Genomic DNA, 20592 nt, shown 5'->3' with positions numbered 1-20592 from the left:
ATTGTGTGTGTGCATGCATGCATGCATGCATGCATGCGACAATGGTGCTCAGGGAGAGTAGGAGGGCTGGGAACAGCTAATCCACTGATATCTCTGCACTTCGTTAATTCCTACGTGCAAGCTGGAACTGCTTTTGACTTGCTCCTGCATTTGGCTTTATCTCTTAATTGGAAAACAGAAGCAGGCAGGAGACAATTTTCCAGTCTATTCACTGCAATTTGAATGGTATCTCATTCTTTGTACTTGGAAGTGTGGGTGGGTGTGAGAATTAGCAGTCATCTGGAGGAAAGCACACAGCGGTTGTAAGGCAGGGTTGTGGGCAATATCAGACAAAGCACTTTTTGGGATTGAGGCCCGACACCTTGACTTGCACTTTGGGTTCTTCAAGGAGGCCCCAAATAATCTGAATGTGAGATGCAAGACTAGGTGCCTAAGGTCACCATAACTCTACAGTAAGTTCAAGATGGGAAGGAGAAGGGGCCCCTGCATATGTTACTAGGCTACCAGCCAAAGGTTTACCTGGTAGCAGCAGTAAGTAGCTTTGAGCTGCCCTTCTAAATTTCCCACAATGCCTTCAATTGTGGGCATCAGTGTCACAGGGCTCAGTCAGGGTGCTGGAGCCTAGGTGTTTGTGGAAGGTTCTTCAGTTGATTGGGCTGGCATTCTTGCCAGTTTCCCTCAGCATTCATGAGCAGACATGATGCAACATGGAAACGTGGGGAATGCCTGAATAAAATCAAAAATTCTTTCCAGTAGCACCTTAGAGACCAACTGAGTTTGTTCTTGGTATGAGCTTTCGTGTGCACACGAAAGCTCATACCAAGAACAAACTCAGTTGGTCTCTAAGGTGCTACTGGAAAGAATTTTTGATTTTGTTTTGACTATGGCAGACCAACACAGCTACCCACCTGTAACTGTGGGGAATGCCTGGTTAAGTTTGGTGTTGCCCAGCATACACCATGCTGGCCTGTCATGCCAATTGCTGACGGAGCACCACCAGTGGCGAATTGGGAAGCCCTGCATCAGAGGCCAACCTTTTTAGGCTTGTTGGCATATTTGAATCTTTGACCAAGTGCCATGGGCACCCCCCCCCCCTTATCCATTACCAGAAGAATTCATCTGAGCCTTGAAAAGTACATACAACTGAAAGAGGAAGTGGGAAAGGGAGTCACTCTTCCAATTTCCTCTTCCAATTCTATAGTTTTCAAGGGGGGGTGTAACCACCTCCACAACTTAATGCTTAATGGGGCAGTGTAGGGGTGGTTTGGAGGCTTTGTGGATACCAAGGATAGAAATCAAGGGCACCATTGCATGTATGGGCACCACACTGATGAACCTTGCCTTTGGATCACGCAGTGCCCAATGTGAAGAGTGTCTTAGACACCCCCTCCATTGGTTCAGCCTATGGATGCGTCTGTTGCATTTGTACCCCATTATTAGTACTTACATATTTTACTTGTTAACTGATTTGTATTTCACCTTTTATAGCACAGTTGCCCTTCTAGGGTGATGGCAGCAGTAGTAATAATAAAATTATCCAGTTAAAACAAACAAAAATTGAGCGGCATTAATTAATACAAGGGCAATGAATAAAAGCATTTTATAAAAAGCTTCAGCATTTAAAGTGGACAGAAATAAAAATATCTAAAGCTTTTTTCCTTAAACATTTTCAAGATTAGGGCTACATCATGTGTTTCCTGGAGGAGAAAGTTGTGTAATCACAGGGGGCACAATTTGCACACATGATGTATCTCAATCATTTAAGATGATTAACTGAATCGTACTGATTTGCTGAATCCTGATATAAGTTCCCCCATGAATAACTCTCCGCCCTCAAACAAAAAACAACCCCACACACTATTAATGCAATATTGGCCATGCGGGTCAATGATGCCAACTTTAAAATTGAAGATGAACCATTTTTATTATTTGTTTCAGCTGAGGATTGTTGACCAGATAGTCTTATACAAGCATCCCCGAGGCTAGAGTCTCAGGTCAGGTCCTGGTGGAGAACAATAAAAGGCCCTCTGCACATGGTCAAAATCAGCCCTCCTTTACCAGCACCTAACACATCCCTGCAGTGGCTCCAATCATGAAAAACTGTTCCTGACTCAAATCAGGCTTGAATTAACCCATACTCTCTCCCACCTCTTGGAAAAGAAGAACAAACATATATTGGCCCTGTGCAGATCTAACATATCTCATTCTATTAAGCCACAATATGCCCAAACCTTGTCCACACAGTCCCTCTCTTTCCTCCTCCTGTCACAGCATGTCACAGTTGAAGACTTCATGGGTTACCGGTAATTAATCATGGATTCCTGCTTCATTAGAACTGGGAAACTGAGGTTACTGGGATTGGGGAAACTTAAATCTGAATGCAATTTCACCCAACGTGATCCTGGTAACCACAGATTCCTGGTTCAGACATAACAGGGGACGACTGTTGGTTAACCCAGGAAATCTGCGACACACCAAGAGGGAGCAAGGAAGAGGTGGTAAACAAGGCATGGGTACAGCTTATCTCAATTAACTGAGATACCGTACATTATGCCAAAGCCAGGCCATTAGGAGGTGAGAATTCAACCAAACAATAGAGATAATCAGACTCAAGTAGAATGGGTACTTCACAAATACCTTTGGGCGTTTCCATTCCACTTTCCCCAATGGAGGAATGTTGTAGAAGAGCGATGCATCGGAAGCTGGAAATTCAGGGTCTTCAAAGAGCTTGCCTTCTTCAAGGCATTGCCGCTTGAGTTCATAGTAATTTTGGTCCTTGAAGGGTTTTGCCGCTGTAGAAAGCATGGCGATCTGTCTAAAGCCAGATGAAGACAAATCGTTTTGTAAAAACTGTTTAACCAACATATCAGTCTGAGCCATGGGCAGCAAGAAGCAAATCCAGGGCAAGGCCGATAATCTTTACAAATGATGGATTGCAAATTAAAAGAAGGGTATGGGTACAGCAGAATTGATGGGCTGAAGAGTAATAAAGAGCTATGTGCCTAAATACTTGTGGCATTCTCTCTCTTTCATGAAGGATAATGCCAGTGGAGGCTGGTCCATTGGGGCAAATGTTGGGATGCTGCCCACCAACTTCATTCTGCTCTGAGCCAGTATAGTCTACTCTGATTTGATTCTTTGCAAATACAATCTGAGGTCTCTCCCCGTCATTTTCTACCTTGTCCCTTTAAACAGAGATTCCAGCGATATGCACACTGCTTCTCTGGAGAACTCAGCATAACCGCTGGCTCTTTGTGAATAATGCAGTATTTTTTTTGACCATGCAATTGGGTGCCCATGGGCCTTTCTCATGGGATTGACACCCTCCCAGAAAAGCAGCTGGCCCTGACCCTTATTATTGCATCATTCACATGCAACCCACAACTTTGTAGTGTCACACCATGGTGAAATGATCTCCATGCCACGATTACCTTGTTCGATGTATAATTAATGTTAATATTAAGGCAGGCATCTTCATTGCATTGCTTTCCATCTAGAATCATAGAATCACAGAGTTGGAAGAGACCACAAGGGCCATCCAGTCCAACCCCCTACCAAGCAGGAAACACCATCAAAGCATTCCTGACAGATGGCTGTCATCTGCCTAATTTGTTGTTGTTGTTGTTGTTTAGGCCAGCTGAATCATAGAATCAGAGAATTGTAGAGTTGGAAGGGACCCTGAAGATCTTCTAGTCCAACCCCCTGCAATGCAGGAATAAACAGTTGTCCCATACGGGGCTCGAACCCGCAACGCTGGAATTATCAGCACCATGCTTTAACCAACTGAGCTGTCCAACTAAGCCAGGCATGTAATTTTATTGTTTATATTTGTTTCTAAAACAGTTCATTTAAAGTATTTTTTAATAATGTTGTCTGCTGCTTTTAAAGTTTTTTTGTTATTTTTAATAAAGGTATTAAACTCATGCAAGCTATTTTAAAGTGGTATATAAATCATGCTAAGCAAAATTTAAAACAAAATGTATTCATCCTTTGGAACACATTACAAGAACAGAAAGTCGAAGGGCCTGGCATGCCAAAGTTGTTCCCAGTTTGATCCCCGGCATCTTCAGGTAGGGTTGGGCAACAATCCTGCCTGAAACCATGGAGAGCTGTTGCCAGTCAGTGTAAACAGTATTGCGCTAGATTGATCAATGGTCTGACTCAGAATGAGGCAGCTTGCCAGGTTCCTAACTGAAGATCTCACTTCATGAGTCTTACGACAACCACAAAGCTTACACTATAACAAATATATTGAATTAAGGTTCCATAAGACTCTTTGTCCTCTCTCACACAGAGAAGCACTGCACATCTTTGTGGAAATACAAATAGCCTAAGATCTCAGTAGCATATGGGTGTGGGTTATGTTAAGATAGTAGGCTACATTCAAATCTGATTTATAACCCTGGACAAATGTTGGAAATTTCATATCATCATCACCACCACCACCTGGTTGAGATTTATACCAGGGCACAATGAGCAAGGACTGAACTGGAGAGCAGCAGACCCAGCTGCAAGAACCTGGTTGTTGAACAACTGCAGATTTGGGGTGGGGGTATAAAGACTGGGGGGTGGACCAAAAAGACATTGTCCTCTTGGGTAGGATGGAGATTGTTAGTTTGTGATACAACTCATTGGCATATTCTGATTTTAAAAAACCCAAAACACTGCAGTGGATAAAGTACAAATGCGTTTTATTAACATGTCCCAACCTAAATCAGCTCAAGGGATATATTCTCTCCATATGTCTGCAAACTGCCATGCCGTAATTCACACAGGTAGGATTTTAATGGCCATCACCCCGCACCCGCTATTCTGCTTTCAGTGCTCAGTACACAACACAGACTAGGAATCTCCTGAGGATTTCCGACAACATCATGGTTCAGTGCATATTATAAAAATGTGATCTAACAAGCTAAGGCTGCAGGGAAAAATAAGGTGTGACTTTGTGGGGTGGCAGTGGTGGTGGGGAGGAGAGGCTGTAATACTGTATGAGTTAATCACCACCGCAGCTATCACAATGGGAGAGGGGCTCTTCCTTCGATAATTAGAGTAGAAACATAATCAACAGAATCACCTGCTGCCCACAAACGTTTATCACAAGCTTATAACCTTGTACTAATCGTCTATGCTGTGTAAAAAGATCTACCCTGTTTATCTTACTCCACCTCTGCAGAACCTTTGCAAGACAACGCATTGATGAAACACAGCTCTGATGAACTATGCGGAGCTGGCAAAATTAACAAATAAACTGCATGAAAAGGACAACCGGGACTTTAAGGAAGATTGGGAATTTTTAAAAATAAATTATTTGAAAAAACAACAAAGAGATTTAGAATCATTGGCAGGATTTGAATAAACATACACAAATTTTATTGGCAGAATATAAATTTGAACAATAGAAAGATAATATTTACAATTGAACAATATGCAGAAATAACATGAATATGAATTTAAAAAAAACAGTTAAGGGAGCTGGGGGAAGTCCTGGAAGGGGGGAAAATGTATATGATGGTATTGCTTGGTTTGTATGGATTGAAAACTTTCTTAATTAAAAAAAGAAAATGAAACACAGCTTTACAGATATCCGCTGCACGGATCTGCAGGGCTCATTTAGAGTGGCCCAAGCCAGCTCATTCATGTGCGTAACGGCATATAGGAACCTCGTAATGTCCCCCAGAGGAGGGATTGATACAACATTTGGGGCTTTTTTTAACTTAGAGGGTGGAGGAGGTGAGTAAAGGGGAAAGACGGATGCTTATAAAATTATGCATCCTATAGTACAGCAGGAATGGAGAAGCTGCAGCCCTCAAAATATTGCTGGAATAGAGTTTCCATCTTTCTGTGCTATTGGTCTTGCTGGCTGTGGCTGATGGGAGTGGTTGTCCCACAACATTGGGAAGGACCCCCCCTCCCCCCATTCCTAGTGCAGAGAAAGCGGGCGTAGAGAAGTTTCTCACTCTCTCACACAGAACCAGCGTTGGGGACCTAATTGTTAATGAACATATTGGTCAGCATAATGCTCTCTCGCACGCGCACTCAAACACACACATTACAAACTGTTGGTTGTTCAGTTGCGAGTGCTGCAATGATATTATCCTCTTTATTATATGCTATGATCGTCATACAATTGCATTTAAGTGGGTTTTCCCCCTTGTGCACTGCTTTGAGTCCAAATTGTATTTGGGGAAAATGTGGCATATAAATAAAACTAGCCATGACTAATGCCACCAAAAACATATAATCTGCTGGTTTTTAATTTCGGTCTTCAGTTTAATGGAATATACATTTTAAAAAGATCTCTACAGGCTGCTTTTTAATGTAAGTACACGTACAGCTTGATGAAATCAGTCAGTAATGATGTTTGTTTTTAATTGCTGTGTATCTGTGATTTATGGACTTTATTTTTTGTAGCCCCCTGAAGGAGGCTTTTAAACCAAGACCGGCTGGAGCACGCTGAGTTGCCATAAAATGAAATCCCCCTCCGCTCAGCCTTTTGGCAAACACTCTAGGTTTGGGGCAGATTCAAGACTGATAAAAGGATGCACTTCTTTACACAATGTGTAGTTAAAGCTATGAAATTCGCTACCACAAGATGTGGTGTTGTTGGCTACCTACTTAGAGCTTTATAATAAATTACGGCAAATTCAAGGAGGATAGAATGATCAGTTGCAATTATGGTTATTACGCTACCTCTGCGATTAGAGCTGCTATGCCTCTTCATAGCAGTCAATGGGAACAACAGTAGGAGATGGACTATTGCACTCGATTGCTGCTGGTGGGTTTCTATAGGCTTCTGGCAGGCTGTTGTAGGAAATTGGCTGGACTAGATGGGATTTTCATCTCATCTACCAGGGAACTTCTTACGCTCTTAAGATCCAGATGCAGCACCAAAACTTGGCAAGGCTGATCCAGCTAGATCAGAGGTAGCCAACGAGGTGCCCTCCATAAGTTGGAGGTGCCCTCCGTAAGTTGTGGATTACAACTCCCATCAAGAATTGCCAATAGTCAGGGCTGTAGGGAGTTATGCTCCAAAGTTTCTGGAGAACACCACATTGGCTACCGCTAAACGTGATAATGCCCTTGAAATAAAGAAGGAAATGCCAGAGGAGAAGGGTTAGTGGGTGGCAGCTGCTCTTCCTCCCACTCTGTCTCCTCCCCACCCCCCTTCTGTTTTCCACTGCATGACAATTCCCATTGAGGAATCCCAGTCCTAGTCTAGTTTTCATTAGGTGGCAGGGGTACAATTCCCTGCATTGGGCGGAAGGAGAAGCACTTGCCGATGCTGGTCCTTTCCCCCCATCCACACACACATGCGAGTGGCCCCAGCTAGTCCAGCTCTACAGCAACTGCCCCATTCATTTATATATGATCCTATGTATTCAACAGGAAAATCAGCACAGGGTTGCAGCCTCAGTTCTACTGTTTCATGCTCGCTTTTCCATCTGGGTTCCAGACTGAGATCATGTACATACTTTGAGGTTTCAACATTATTGTGATTTATTTTTAGCTATGCAGTAAGTAACCCTGTTAAATGGCACATAATGAATGATGGAAGTTGTTTGTTTTTGCATGATGCCTTCAGAACTCTCCATGCAGCTGTTTACAACCCTGAGAACTCTTCCATCCACAAAATTGGCTCCAGGGGGTTACAGGCTAGCTCTGAGTGATTTCAGATGCACAGTGTAAGAACCACAAGGAACTATGATCTCTAAGGTTGTCAACTTTTCGACTTGTTCACATAGCTCAGCCTATAATAGCAGCTTAGTATGCAGGAATTAGCAGGTGATCATATTTAAATCCATGCAATGAAAGATAATCATGGGCTAATCCTTGCATGCTGAGCACTTTTCTGAATGGCAAAGTTATAGTGGCCAGTTGAAAAGTTGGCAACCCTTGTATCTTCTGAACTCAGACTTGCTTTGGAATCAAGAGCATACCTGACGCCTTGACATGACTTAATGTTGAATTGTGTTAAAACATGCAGAGAGTTAATCCCTATGAATAGAATAACTGGTTGACTGAATCTATCTATGGTTCAGCAGTTGCCCTGGGAGGCTGCTTTCCCCCAATTCAGTTTTGCAAAATTCCTGGCCCATTAAGCTGCATGGACCTCTCACCAGGAACCAAGGAGGAGAGCCAATTTCCTGATACTGTCACCTGCTTGGGACTCACAAAACAAAGTAGATGCACTCCAACTATTTCAGTTTACCAGGGGCAGCCTCTCAAAATACAGAGAGGCCAAGAAGTGTCTTCCTGTGCTGGGAGACAGATGGGGAGGGTTGTGGCGGTGGTGTGTTCAGTTAAGTGTAAATGCATATGTTGGGAGTGCCTGATTGTAGCACATATATGCTGGTGAAATCAAATCTCCCCACCATCTTGCCTGTTTCCTGCCTGGTAAGCAAAGGTGGCCTACCTGCCATGAAGCTCATGTAGAAGGCAGAAACATGCAGCTGTCACATACAGGGACCAAACCTGCAACCTTGGTGTTATCAGCACTACATGGGACAGTTGCATGTTTCTGCCTTGCAGGGGGGTTGGACTAGATGATCCTCAGGGTCCCTTCCATCTCTACAATTCTATGATTCCATGACCATTTTCAGTATGCCTATGCAGAGTCAATATACCCACATAGGTACAGGTTACAGGTAGGTAGCCGTGTTGGTCTGCCATAGTCAAAACAAAATTTAAAAATTCCTTCCAGTAGCACCTTAGAGACCAACTAAGTTTGTTATGGGTATGAGCTTTCATGTGCATGCACACTTCTTCAGATACACGTATCTGAAGAAGTGTGCATGCCCACGAAAGCTCATACCAATAACAAACTTAGTTGGTCTCTAAGGTGCTACTGGAAGGAATTTTTAAATTTTGTTTCCACATAGGTACAATTAGACCATTCTAAACTCTGGGCTTGTAGGGCAGTCCTAACAATATCTATTCAGAAGTCAGCCCTATTGAATTCAGTGATTCAATAACTCTATGATTCTGTATTAGTGAAAACAACATACAAAAATGCATTCTATTAGTGAAAATTGCTTGCAAAAAATGTGTATATTAAGCAAACCTACATACCCAAATGTGTTTATCAGGAGAAATTTGGCCCAATTGCTGATCAATTCCTGTGAGAATTTCTTTCTAAAAATAAAACATAAAAATTGTCAATAGTTGCAAAGATGTATAGATCTGAAAGTAATATTTGAAAAAAGAGGAACTGAGAGAACAAACTGACCGAAATGTCCACCCCTGGTCATAGATTGAAGGACAGATCAATCTATTTCTGCTTTGTGTCCCTTTCACCAGTGTCCACTCACATAGGAGTCAATTCTGTCCTGTTCCTGTATTAAATATACACCCCTAATGATCTCTATTCATATGTAAGTCTCACTAAATTCAACTGGGCTTACTCCCAGGCATGTTGGGGGCTATGACTGCAGCCTAATCTGTGATGGTCATGATCAGTGCTTTATTTCTATAAAAAAATGTTTAGGGGTACAGTTTAGGGGTACAGGTACCAACCTTGGGTTACAGACACTTCAGGTCACAGACTCCGCTAACCCAGAAGTAGTACCTCGGGTTAAGAACTTTGCTTCAGGGGGAGAACAGAAATCGTGTTCTGGTGGCGCAGCAGCAGCGGGAGGCTCCATTAGCTAAGGTGGTACCTCAGGTTAAGAACAATTTCAGGTTAAAAACAGACCTCCGGAACGAATAAAGTTCTTAACCCGAGGTACCACTGTACTCTCATTTTCCTACTCATATTGAAATACTGCTCCTCAATGAGGCCAAACTTAGATTCACAAAATGTTTAGGGATATGCGTATCTGTGCCCCCCCCCCCAGAAGAAAAGCACTGGTGATGGTGATTAAAAGCAGCATGAAAGCTAACTTTTAAATGCGTATGTTAATATTGCATTTGAAACCTATTTTCTTTTTCACAAAATACACATTTTCAAATGCTTTTGGGACGTGGAAAATCTGAAAGATCACTGTGCTCTAATCCCTGTGTAAGTTTGGCAGGCGTGGATCTGGTCATTTCATGACAGAATTCATACGAGCTGAATTCCTTAAGCACCCCAAGTGCAATAGGGCAGAGAAGGGAGTCAGGAAACGATCCTGAGTGTGAAAGCAGGTATGGAAGCTTGCTTCCAAACTATGATTGATATGTTAGCAGCACAGGAGAGTGTCTCTTGTTTTATCTGTGAAATGCTTCAAGGTATGGAGATGGGAAGTTCTACAAGCCCACCATGAATTCCAATGCATCTGAACCTTATCTCTACCTTTCGTGGGTTAATGTGCAGATCGGAAAGCAATTATCTTTGAATTTTGTCCTCCTCCAACTTTTGCAAAGCATTTTTCAGCTACAAAAAAACCAATGATAATACTGCTATGCACTTTAAAGTACATATTTTAGGGTAAAATGTATTTAGAACCGTACACACCGCAACAAAATGCACATTTATATTTTCTGATAAAATATTCATTTAACTATGAATTTTGTGTTGAATATTTTTTTTTAATGCATGGTTTCATGCAGAAATGAGATGGAACTTTTGAATGAATACATTTAAAATTAACCTGGATGAAAATAGATTGATCCATCTCTTTCTATTAAACACTGGGTTTCATCTTTAACTGGGCACCTACCTTTCAACATTTTGCAGACAGAAATAGGGACATGCTTGTAGCACTCATTCCAAAGATTACAGCTCCAATTCTCATTCCAAGGATTACACTGCCACTGTTACACTGGATTGTGGCTCCGCTCTGTCTACCCTGTAATATTCAGTCTTCTGCCAATTTTAAACCATGGGGAATGTTTGTTGTTTTGATTACCAATATATGCAGGGGGAAATCCTATTGCCCTGCAATAGATTACCAATGGCTCAAAACATGTATTTGCAACTGCAGTCTATGAAACAGCAGGCAATGCACCGCACAGTGTCTCTTAAATTACTGAGGTGCCACTGCTACAGAACTAATAAATCAGCTGCAACATTGAGGCTTCATTCACTTGTTCACCATACAGCCTGACATGTGGCCTTTCTGCATTCTGCTTACGGCAAACAGGGAAGTCCCTATGGAAAAGAATCAATAGACACGCAAATCTGACATAAGAAATGACAATAGTCAGAAAACAGTAGGGCAATGTTTTGAATAATTCAGTCTACCAGGACACTCTAAGGATCACCCTTGAACCAAGGAATTTCAAAGGGAGCCACAAACGTGATACTGCTGGATTACAAGTAAATCAAGAAATTCAGCTCTACTGAGTTGAGTCAGAAAGCAGACAATAGTTTCCAATTGCATTTTAGATGTTAACTAGTCTCTGCATTACCTGGCTGATAGTTTCATCACACACCACTTCTGGGGCCACTGTGCTTATTCTGGCTCAAATTGGATTGCTGCTATCTGTACCTTTTGCATTGCATTTCCCTCTAGCCTCAGGGTTTGCCACCAGTCCCCTTCGCGGTGCATATATTTACGAAAACACTTTGTGCATCCAATGCAAGTTCATGCCATAATAAATTTGTTGGCCTTTGAGGTTAGCCACCAGAGGTGGTGGACACCACTTTCCACTATGAGAAACAACTTCAGGAGAGCGAGATGAATCCTGAAGAACAACAGCTCCCAATGGTTCACACTAAACACGTGAAAAATGCACCCTCCACTGGCAAGAATTGCTTAGAGGCAGTGCTCTATAAGCACAGGTACGGAAAAACAGCAACAGCTGGTGTGTAGGACGGTATACAAGAAAAGTACAGCACACAGTGACCCACAGATCTTGATCGTGGATATTTTACAAGGGCACAAGCAAAGGATACTTCTATATTTGTCACATGTTGCAGCTGGCATTGAGTGTGAGATTTCCAAAACACTGCTCAGTCTTCGCTTGTTGTGCATGTCTGTTTCTATTTCTGCCTGCTAAATCAAACAGATTTTGTGCAAACGTATCCTCCGGAAAAAATGTACATGTGACCCTGTTTTGGAAGTCATTCTTGCATTGGGCCTAAATCTCCAAAATCTTGCACACTAAAATCCAGTCATTTGCCCCACTGACAAAACAAAATCCTTTTGCATTCCTGCACTCAGCTCAGTGACTGCTGCATACTCTTTAACAGGAAGATATTGACAAATGAATCCTGTAAATATTGTCATTGCAGTTAAGCCAGTCACTTACCTAGATTGAACCAAGTGTGCACCATGAGTTCCTGAGCTGCTAGGCAAACACACACAGAAAGTCCGAATTTTCTACTGCAAACAGAGAACTCCCGGCTTCTTAACCTGAAAACTTTTTGGACTGTACCAAGATCTAATGATTCAAGGGGGAGGTTCATAGTAACTTTTGTCTACTTTTCCCTCCTTCTCTCTTGATTATGAGTCTTGTGGGAAAATAAAACACAGCTGGGAAGGAGCTTTCTTTGGTTCATTCCTGGGACACATATGTTAAAGAGAATTACCGTTAACTTCCTGTTTTTTAACAAACAAGGACATATTAGGAAGGAGGATACAAGACAGTTCGTGGAGGAATTCCTTTGCAATAAACTGGACAGGCGTTGGCATGCTTGTTATTATAGAAGGCGAATTAAAAAAAATGAGTAGACTTGTTTGTGAAGTTGTATTGCAATCTCCACATGGGTAAAAATGCACAAGACACTTTCCCTGCCTATTTTTCTGCTGTTTCTCTTTGGCAGCAAAAGTCAACAGATTTCGAGCTGGTAAGAGATAAACTGTGAATGTCAGCTTTGTCACCAAGCAATCAGTCAAGGCTGGGTCCATTGGAGAGACTGGGGCACCAGCCCACCACCTCAGACAGCCCCCACCTGCATGCCTTCTTCCTAATATGCAATCTGGGGTGTGGCACTGGTTCTTGGCTTCCTCCTCTCCCTCACTTTGATTTGTGTTTTTAGAACTTAGCAGGGAGAAAGATGAAGACAAAATCAGTGGACCCTTACGGTCATTAGCTCTTGCTCCACCAACTGATGGCCTCTCTGCCTTCTGCTTTGACTGTCCCAGTGGACACAGGCTGCCACTATAGCCAGTGGTGCAGTGGAAGGGGCCACAGGTCTACAGTTTTGTTCAGAGCAGAAGAAAAGATGCCACCTGCCAGAGAACCAGGTTAATTGAAGGGCCTTCTTTACTCTGGTGAGCAAATGAGGTGATAACGAGGCTTTCAAGTTTGTTTGTGACAGATTATCATTAGAAGAAGTCAGAGAATGAGGGAAATGATCAAGCAGAGGCTAGATACTTCTTTCCTTCTCTTTCATGGGATTCCTACTTCATGCTGATCATTTAAACGTAATGCACCTGCAAGATCGCTTGCATTTCTAATTAAAAACTGCATGCAAACTATTATTATTATTATTATTATTATTATTATTATTATTATTATTATCATTATTATATTACAGTTATATCCCAACTTTCCTTCAAGGAGCTCAAAGTGGTGTAGACAGTTCTCCCCACTTTATGCTCACAACAATCCTGTGAGAGGGGTTAGGATTAATGGCAGCGATTGGCCCAAGGTCACTCAGCAAGTTTCATGGGTTAGTGGGGATTTGAACCCTGGTCACCCAAGGCCTAGTACAACACTCTAACCAATACACCACCACTGTCTCCTTGGAAGGGGTGGTTGTTTGCAATGATCAGACAGTTAGCGTGAGCCTTAGTAGCAGTGTAGTGGTTAGAGTGTCAGACCAAGTCCTGGGAGACCTGTGTTCAAATTCCCTCTCAGCCACATGAAAGCTCACCTGGGTGACATTGGGCAAGCCTCTCAGTTTAAGCCCAACCTGCCTCGCAGTGTTATTGTGAGGATAAAATGGTGTGGGGGCAAAGAACCATGTATGTCACCTTTAGCTCTACGGAGGAAAGGTGGAAGATAAATGCAATAAATAAACAAATAGTGCAGGAAGTCATCCCCTTTGGAGATCTTAGTGGGGGAAGAAAATACCTGCCCCCCCCAAGTGGATCCAGTTGCCCAACCTTGTTTTGAAAAAAGCTTTGGGCTGCTCATCTGTGCTGGTGGTGCGGTGACAACTTTCAAAACCAGGGCAGAATGGGTCAAATCTTGAATAAGAATTTGCTGTGACTTTCCCTTTTTGTATTACCTCTGCCTTCATTCTTAGAAAATCACGTTTTGCCTTTCCTGAATTTCAAGTGCTGGTTAGATATACTCTTCCCCGACTTTCAGCATACTCAGATCAGAGGGGGTTCCATTGTTCTCACAAGTTCATTTTGGGGTTGCTCATTTGATGCTTCAAATCCCATTGATCCTGGTGGGGAAATGAGCAAGCATTCTGGGATCAAGCTTTGCACCCTGTTTCCCGCTCCCCTCCATCAGTGGCACATGCAAACTATTGTTTGTTTTATTTCTGGGTGCCAACGGCAAGCCCCCAACTTTTGCAAACACACAGCAAACACTGTTAGTTAACCTCTTTTCAGCAGCGGCTGTGCTTGGCATAAATTATTAATAAAATTGCCCTGTGCGAATTGCTTAATAAAACATGAGTTCGTTTCCAGCAGGGATTCTCCCCAAGGCAACATGTTTATTTTATTTTTTCTAATCTAAGCAGTTTTGTTCAGAGAAGGGACCCAAGAGAGGAAGCGTTTGGATCCACACCACAATCCAGAAACGGCTTTGCTACCTGTTTACATGGCAAGATGGTTCAAGTCAAGGATACTGCATCAACCCCGGGGAGCCAAAATCCTGCCAAAACATCTGCTACAATTTTAGCTATATCTAAACAGGACATTTCTTAGATAGAACCATCTAAACGGGACATTTCTTAGATAGAACGTTTTTGTTTTTGTTTTCCTTTTATCTGACAGATAGTAGCTTAAGTACAGCTGCATGTAAACATTAGTGTTGTGCAGAGCATTTGTCCTGTACAGTGGTACCTTGGTTCTCAAACGCCTTGGTACTCAAACGCCTTGGCCCCCAAACGCCGAAAACCCAGAAGTGTTCTGGTTTTTGAATATTTTTTGGAAGCCAAACATCTGATGCATTTGTCAGCTATGGTTTCCGGGGCACCTGTACCAATCAGAAGCTGCGCCTTGTTATTTGAACATTTCGGAAGTCAAACAGAATGGATTAAGTTTGGCACTTTTGTTTTTTCTATTTATTTTGTGTTTTTGTTTTTGAGGCTTTTTCAGTTAATTTGTTTTTCTGACTGTGTGGAACCCAGTTCAGCTACTGATTGATTGATTGATTGATTGATTGTGTGACTGCAGAAATGGATAAAAGCCCCCCATCCAAACAATGACTATCATCAATGCACATAAGATAAAACAATAATTTTGATTTTTATCATTTACAATATTTATTTTATAGTACAGTACATTGATTATTGCTTTCATTTTATGGATCAATGGTCTTGTTGGATAGTAAAATTCATGTTAAATTGCTGTTTTAGGGGTTGTTTTTAAAAGTCTGGAATGGATTAATCCGTTTTGCATTACTTCCTATGGGAAAGTATGCCTTGGTTTTGGAACAGACTTCCAGAATGGATGAAGTTTGAGAAAAAAGTTACCACTGTATTATTTCTTTCTATCATCCTCCATCAATTAATGAGAAAAGAAATTGGATTCCATAATTATCAAAGGAAAGAGAAAGCCTTTGGTGAATACCTGGCGGAACACTGCTTGAGGTAGATGAAGGGTACCTGTGAATGCTCTTTCTTTGGTTCTGCAAATCATCTTACCTGTGATTCACACTCTGCATCCTTCCTAGATGTCCACACTTCAGTCAAAGCCCAGGGGAAGACATAATGAGCTTTTTTCAGATCAGGAACGACGAGCGGCCTGGGGGGGGCTGCAGGACACTGGAGAAATGTTCACACTGGAAAGAAAAACACACACACCATCCTTGGCCACCTTGCCATCAGTGCTCAAAGCCCCACACCCATGGAATCTTTGAATCATAGAACTGTACGATTGGAAGGGATCCTGAGGGTCATCTAGTCCAACCCCCTGCAATGAAGAAATCTCAACTGTAGCATCCATAAATTCTAAACAGATTTGCAAGTGCTCTGAGAATGAGGCATGGGGGGGGGGAGAGAGATTCTTTTGTAGAGGAAACCTCGTAAGAAACAGGAGGCCAGATTGTGACATAATCCTACTACTAGGACTAGCATCAATGCCAGTTCTTGTTAGCTATTCAGAAAGAGATTGGGGAGGGAACCAAAGGCTCATCTAGTCCAGGCAGGTCCAACAGGTAGATTGTGATCTACTGGTAGATCCCTGATGTCTGTGGTAGATTGTGGTAGATCCCCCCCCCCCGGAAAAAGCTTTAGCTCCCCTAAAAAAAAAAAAAGCTCAACAACTTTGCCTGTCAATAACAATGGGTAGATCACAGCCAGTATTTTTACAATGTGAGTAGATCACAGTCTCTTGAGAGTTGGATGTGCCTGATCTCAATGGGTAGGCAAACTAAGGCCTGGGGGCCGGATCGGGCGCAGTCGCCTTCTAAATCCGGCCTGCGGACGGTCCGAGAATCAGCGTGTTTTTACATGAGTAGTATTAAATAGTGGGTGGACATAGCAGGCGACACAGTGATTCTCCAAGCAGCTCTGTTTATTCTCAGGCTGGAACAAGACTGAACTGAAGGGCTCAGCAGCCTGCTTATATAGAACTCAGCTACAAGCAACAGTAACAACTTTCTGTAGTTGCCCAATCCCCGAAAGTCACTTTCAACCCTTCATTTGCATGTGCGGACCTGAGTGAAAACTGCAGCAGAATGAACTATATACACACACCCCTAGTGGCTTAGGGTGAGAACTTCAATACATAACAAGTAGACTGTGCCCTTTTATTTAAAATGCATCTCTGGATTATTTGTGGGGCCTGCCTGGTGTTTTTACATGAGTAGAATGTGTGCTTTTATTTAAAATGCATCTCTGGGTTATTTGTGGGGCATAGGAATTCGTTCATTCCCCCCCCCCAAAAAAAATAGTTCGGCCCCCCACAAGGTCTGACCCCCACAACCCCTTGCAATGAAGGCACCATGTTGGCTACCCCTTCCCTAACTTGCAACAGTTCCAGGTTTGGTTCTATGGGGCCTTGGTGCTGCTGGGTTTTGGTCATCTGGCTCTTGCCTGCCAGCTTCAGGTGCAGAGGATTCTTGATCACCGCCATCAGGCTCAGCTCCAGGAATCTGGTCTGGCTGCTCAAGCTGGTGGTGCAGTCTTACCTGACCGAGTCTTGGTAACTGTTGGACTCTGGGACCGTGCTTGGCGTGAATTAATTTTGAATTAATAAAGTCCGCATACTTGGTTAAAGAAATAATTTTTTTTTAACTACACCTGAAAGCAATTCCCATATTTCCTGGGTGAACGGAACATAAATTAAATTTCTTTTGAGGTAGAACTTTGAAGGATTTCTACTTCTAGCTCGTCTGCAATGCTATGTGGGGGTGGCCTTGGCTCTGCTTCAGAAGCTGCAGCTGGAGCAGAACGCGGTGGCCAGATTGCTGGTGGGAGCTTCTGGTCAAGACCATGAGACACTATTTTTGAAACAGCTGCGCTAGCCGCCCATCCGCTACCAAGCGAGGTTCAAGGTTCTTTTGTTAATTTGCAAAGCCCTGGAAAAAACTTAGGTCCAAGATAACTCAGGAAATGTCTGGATCCTTATAATCCCAGATGGATTATCAGGAGCATCTGCAGGAGCATCCTTGGTCATTCCCTGAGTTGGTGAGGCTCATTTGACAGCAACATGAAACTGAATCTTTATAATAATAAAGTAGTACCTTGGTTCTTTAACGGCTCAGTTGTCAAGCGAATCAGCTCCCGAATGCCGAAAACCTGGAAGTAAGCATTCCGGTTTACGAACGTTTTTTAGAAGCCAAACATCTGACGCGGTGTCCACTTGAGTGCAGGAAGCTCCTGCAGCCAATTAGAAGCAACACCTTGGTTTTCGAACAGTTTTGGGAGTCAAACTGACTCCCGGAACGGATTAAGTTCTAGAACAAAGGTACCACTGTAATAGTAATAATTTATTATATATACCCCGCCCATCTGACTGGGTTTCCCCAGCCACTCTTTAGTGTCATTGGCCCAGTCCTGTGGAACAGTTTGCTACTAGATATCCCACAGGTGCCTTCTGTGCCAGCTTTTAAATGCCTGCTGAAAACATTTTATTTTGCCAGGCCTATCCAGGCAATTAAGAACATATTATTCTAAAATGGTTAACTGATGCCTGTTTCTTAACTTTTATACAGTTTTTATTGTATGGTTTTATGTTTTATTGCTGTAAACCACTTCGGTACATTTTTATGACACAGCAGTATACACATATTTTTTTATAAATAAATAAAATCTCACATGTGCTTTTTTACTAGTTATACTCTGTGGGTCTTTAAGCTTAAAGATCAGAGTTGTTGGGGGAAATGAATTAAACCATTCACCTTCAGCAGGCTCTGCATTTAGATGTATACTTAGTGTTCTTAAACATCCTTTATACTTCAGCACAGCAGCCTGTAATATTCGGAATGTGGGGTGGGGGTGGGGGTGGGATGAAATTGAATTGAATTGAGAACTGAAAGTGAACCAGACTGGTCCATCTGGTGAAATGATGAACTTAAAGAGCAATTGGTTCCTTTTTAAATCCCTTTTAAAGGGCCTCAGGTGCCATCTGCCAGAGAACCAGGTTAACTGGGCCTTCCTTACTCTGGTGAGCAAATGAGGTGATAATGAGGCTTTTAAGTTGTGTGAGTTCAATTTGTGAGTGAGCTCCATGAGAGTTCCACAAGATCTTGCATAACCCCAGCGGTGGCAGACAAGGCACAACCCCGTGGGATTGTACTGCCCAAGGTGGTTGCCTCAGTCCACCACAAGAGCCCTGGGCAAGGGCTTAGAAGTGGGCAAAAACCCGTAGAACTCCCATGCCTGTTTTTGCATAATATTTTTTATTTTTATTAAAAAGACACCACTCCTGTGCACAAAGGCAGAATATGGACAATGATTTACCACAGGTAAGTACCACAAAAAGGGGATGTTGTTAGCCATGTAAGATACACGGAATTGTGCACTTCCAGAGACAGCATTCCCTTGGCTACCACCACACTGAGTGCCCTCACATGGCATCTTTGGGTAAATGCTGCAGCCCCAGATCCCTGGTAGGGACCTCCTCTGCTGGCCATGGGACTGGTCCAAGCTTTGACACAGTACTGACAGGAGCACAGAGACCATGCAGCTGGCCTAATTATCACAGTCACTTTAATTCTCTCACAGTGCAATGCCTAGTGTGGAGTTTCAGATGCTGGAACTGGATAGCTGTGCTGCACAGGCCTGGGGCTTCTGTCAGTGGTGATGTTGGGCTGCACATCCCCTCACCTGCTGCCGCTCCTCAGCTTGGGCCTGATTCTGGCTTTGACACTAGATGCAGCATGCAGGGGCTGTCATGCACTGCCACAACAGAGGCTTTATCTATTTATAGCCCACCTTATTCTTAAAGGATCTCAATGTGGGGTACATGGGTCTCCCCAGGCCCATGCAGAGGGGTGGGCAGCTGGGTACACTTGCCCCAGGACTCAGACAGCTAAGCCGGCTGGGGATGGCAGGCCAGCAGGGGCCAGCTGCTTTTTTGATCAAGTTTATAACCTTATTCTAGCAAGACTCCTGCCCCAGGCCTCAGGCAAGCTCTGCACAGGCCTCTCCTTCTGAATGGAAAATCTCACATCTGTTAAAAGTGCTAAGCCAGTCTTGGAATGAGCCCAAAATTCATTCATTCATTCATTCTTACATGTATAAACCACCTTTCCCCCAACAAGCTCATGGTATCAGTTCTACCCCTCCTCATTTTATCTTCACAGCAAGCCTGTAAGGTAGGCAAGGTTGGGAGGGCAGTAACTGGTGACCCAGTGAGCTTCGTAGCCCAGTGGGGATTGGAACCCTGGTCTCCCAGGTCCAATGCTATAACCACTACAACACATGTTGATTTATTTGTGAATGGCTGGGAATTCTGGGACCTGTAGTCCTTCCTCTTGCTTCGAATAATAAAAAAAAACTTTTCTTCTTCTTCTTCTTCTTCTTCTTCTTCTTCTTCTTCTTCTTCTTCTTCTTCTTCTATCATCAGTATTATTATTTTCCACCTCTCTTGCAAGCCTGAGCTTATTCCGAGTTTTAGCCTGCCTGACCTTCTCTCTGCAACTGTTGGCTTCTTGTGCATATTCTTCCTTTGTGATTTCCCCTTTCTTTCGTTTTTTTATCATGCCTTTCTTCAGCTCACCTGTAAGCTCCTTATGCAGCCACACTGGTTGCTTTAGGTTCCTCCCACTTTTCTTTCGTGTTGGAATTGTTATTGGAATGTTGATGGTTCCTTATTTTTAAAGCGAACTTGGCTTGGGAAGCTGTCAAATAGAGAATAGCCCTCTGTAGACACACAGCCACCCTAATAAAAGAGGGCATGGCTATTACCACCATGGTCTACCTGAGAAATTCTCTGAGGTATTTCACAGTACCCTGCCCGGAGACAGAACGCTGTGCCAGGTGGGTGATATTACTGACCCAGCAGGGAAATTTTCTTAGGTCATAACAACAGAGTTCACAGTTCTACGGCATCGCAGTGAAATGTGTTTGTAAAACCTGTCCTGGATCTCTGCCATTTA

At 43.0% G+C, this 20592-nt stretch overlaps 1 protein-coding gene across 2 annotated transcripts in view; it reads right to left on the bottom strand.

Annotated features, from left to right (window-relative positions):
• The window catches only part of CAPN6 (calpain 6), a 56158-nt gene extending 43648 nt beyond the window's left edge, over positions 1 to 12510 (bottom strand). The window contains exons 1-3 of one of the 2 annotated variants that reach the window (XM_033137805.1): positions 12172 to 12510; positions 9070 to 9132; positions 2638 to 2815 (exon numbers count right to left, since the gene is read on the bottom strand). In XM_033137805.1, the coding sequence (XP_032993696.1) occupies positions 2638 to 2805 (168 nt within the window). In that variant the 5' untranslated portion in view covers positions 2806 to 2815; positions 9070 to 9132; positions 12172 to 12510. The remainder of the gene's footprint in view (positions 1 to 2637; positions 2816 to 9069; positions 9133 to 12171) is intronic. The other variant, XM_033137804.1, reaches the window with a different exon arrangement.
• Between the last annotated feature and the right edge of the window lie 8082 nt (positions 12511 to 20592).

The sequence above is a fragment of the Lacerta agilis genome, chromosome Z (genome assembly GCF_009819535.1).
Source record: "Lacerta agilis isolate rLacAgi1 chromosome Z, rLacAgi1.pri, whole genome shotgun sequence".
Classification (NCBI taxonomy): domain Eukaryota; kingdom Metazoa; phylum Chordata; class Lepidosauria; order Squamata; family Lacertidae; genus Lacerta; species Lacerta agilis.
Note: the sequence above shows the minus strand (reverse complement) of the source record. Positions and strands in the feature narration are given on the sequence as shown.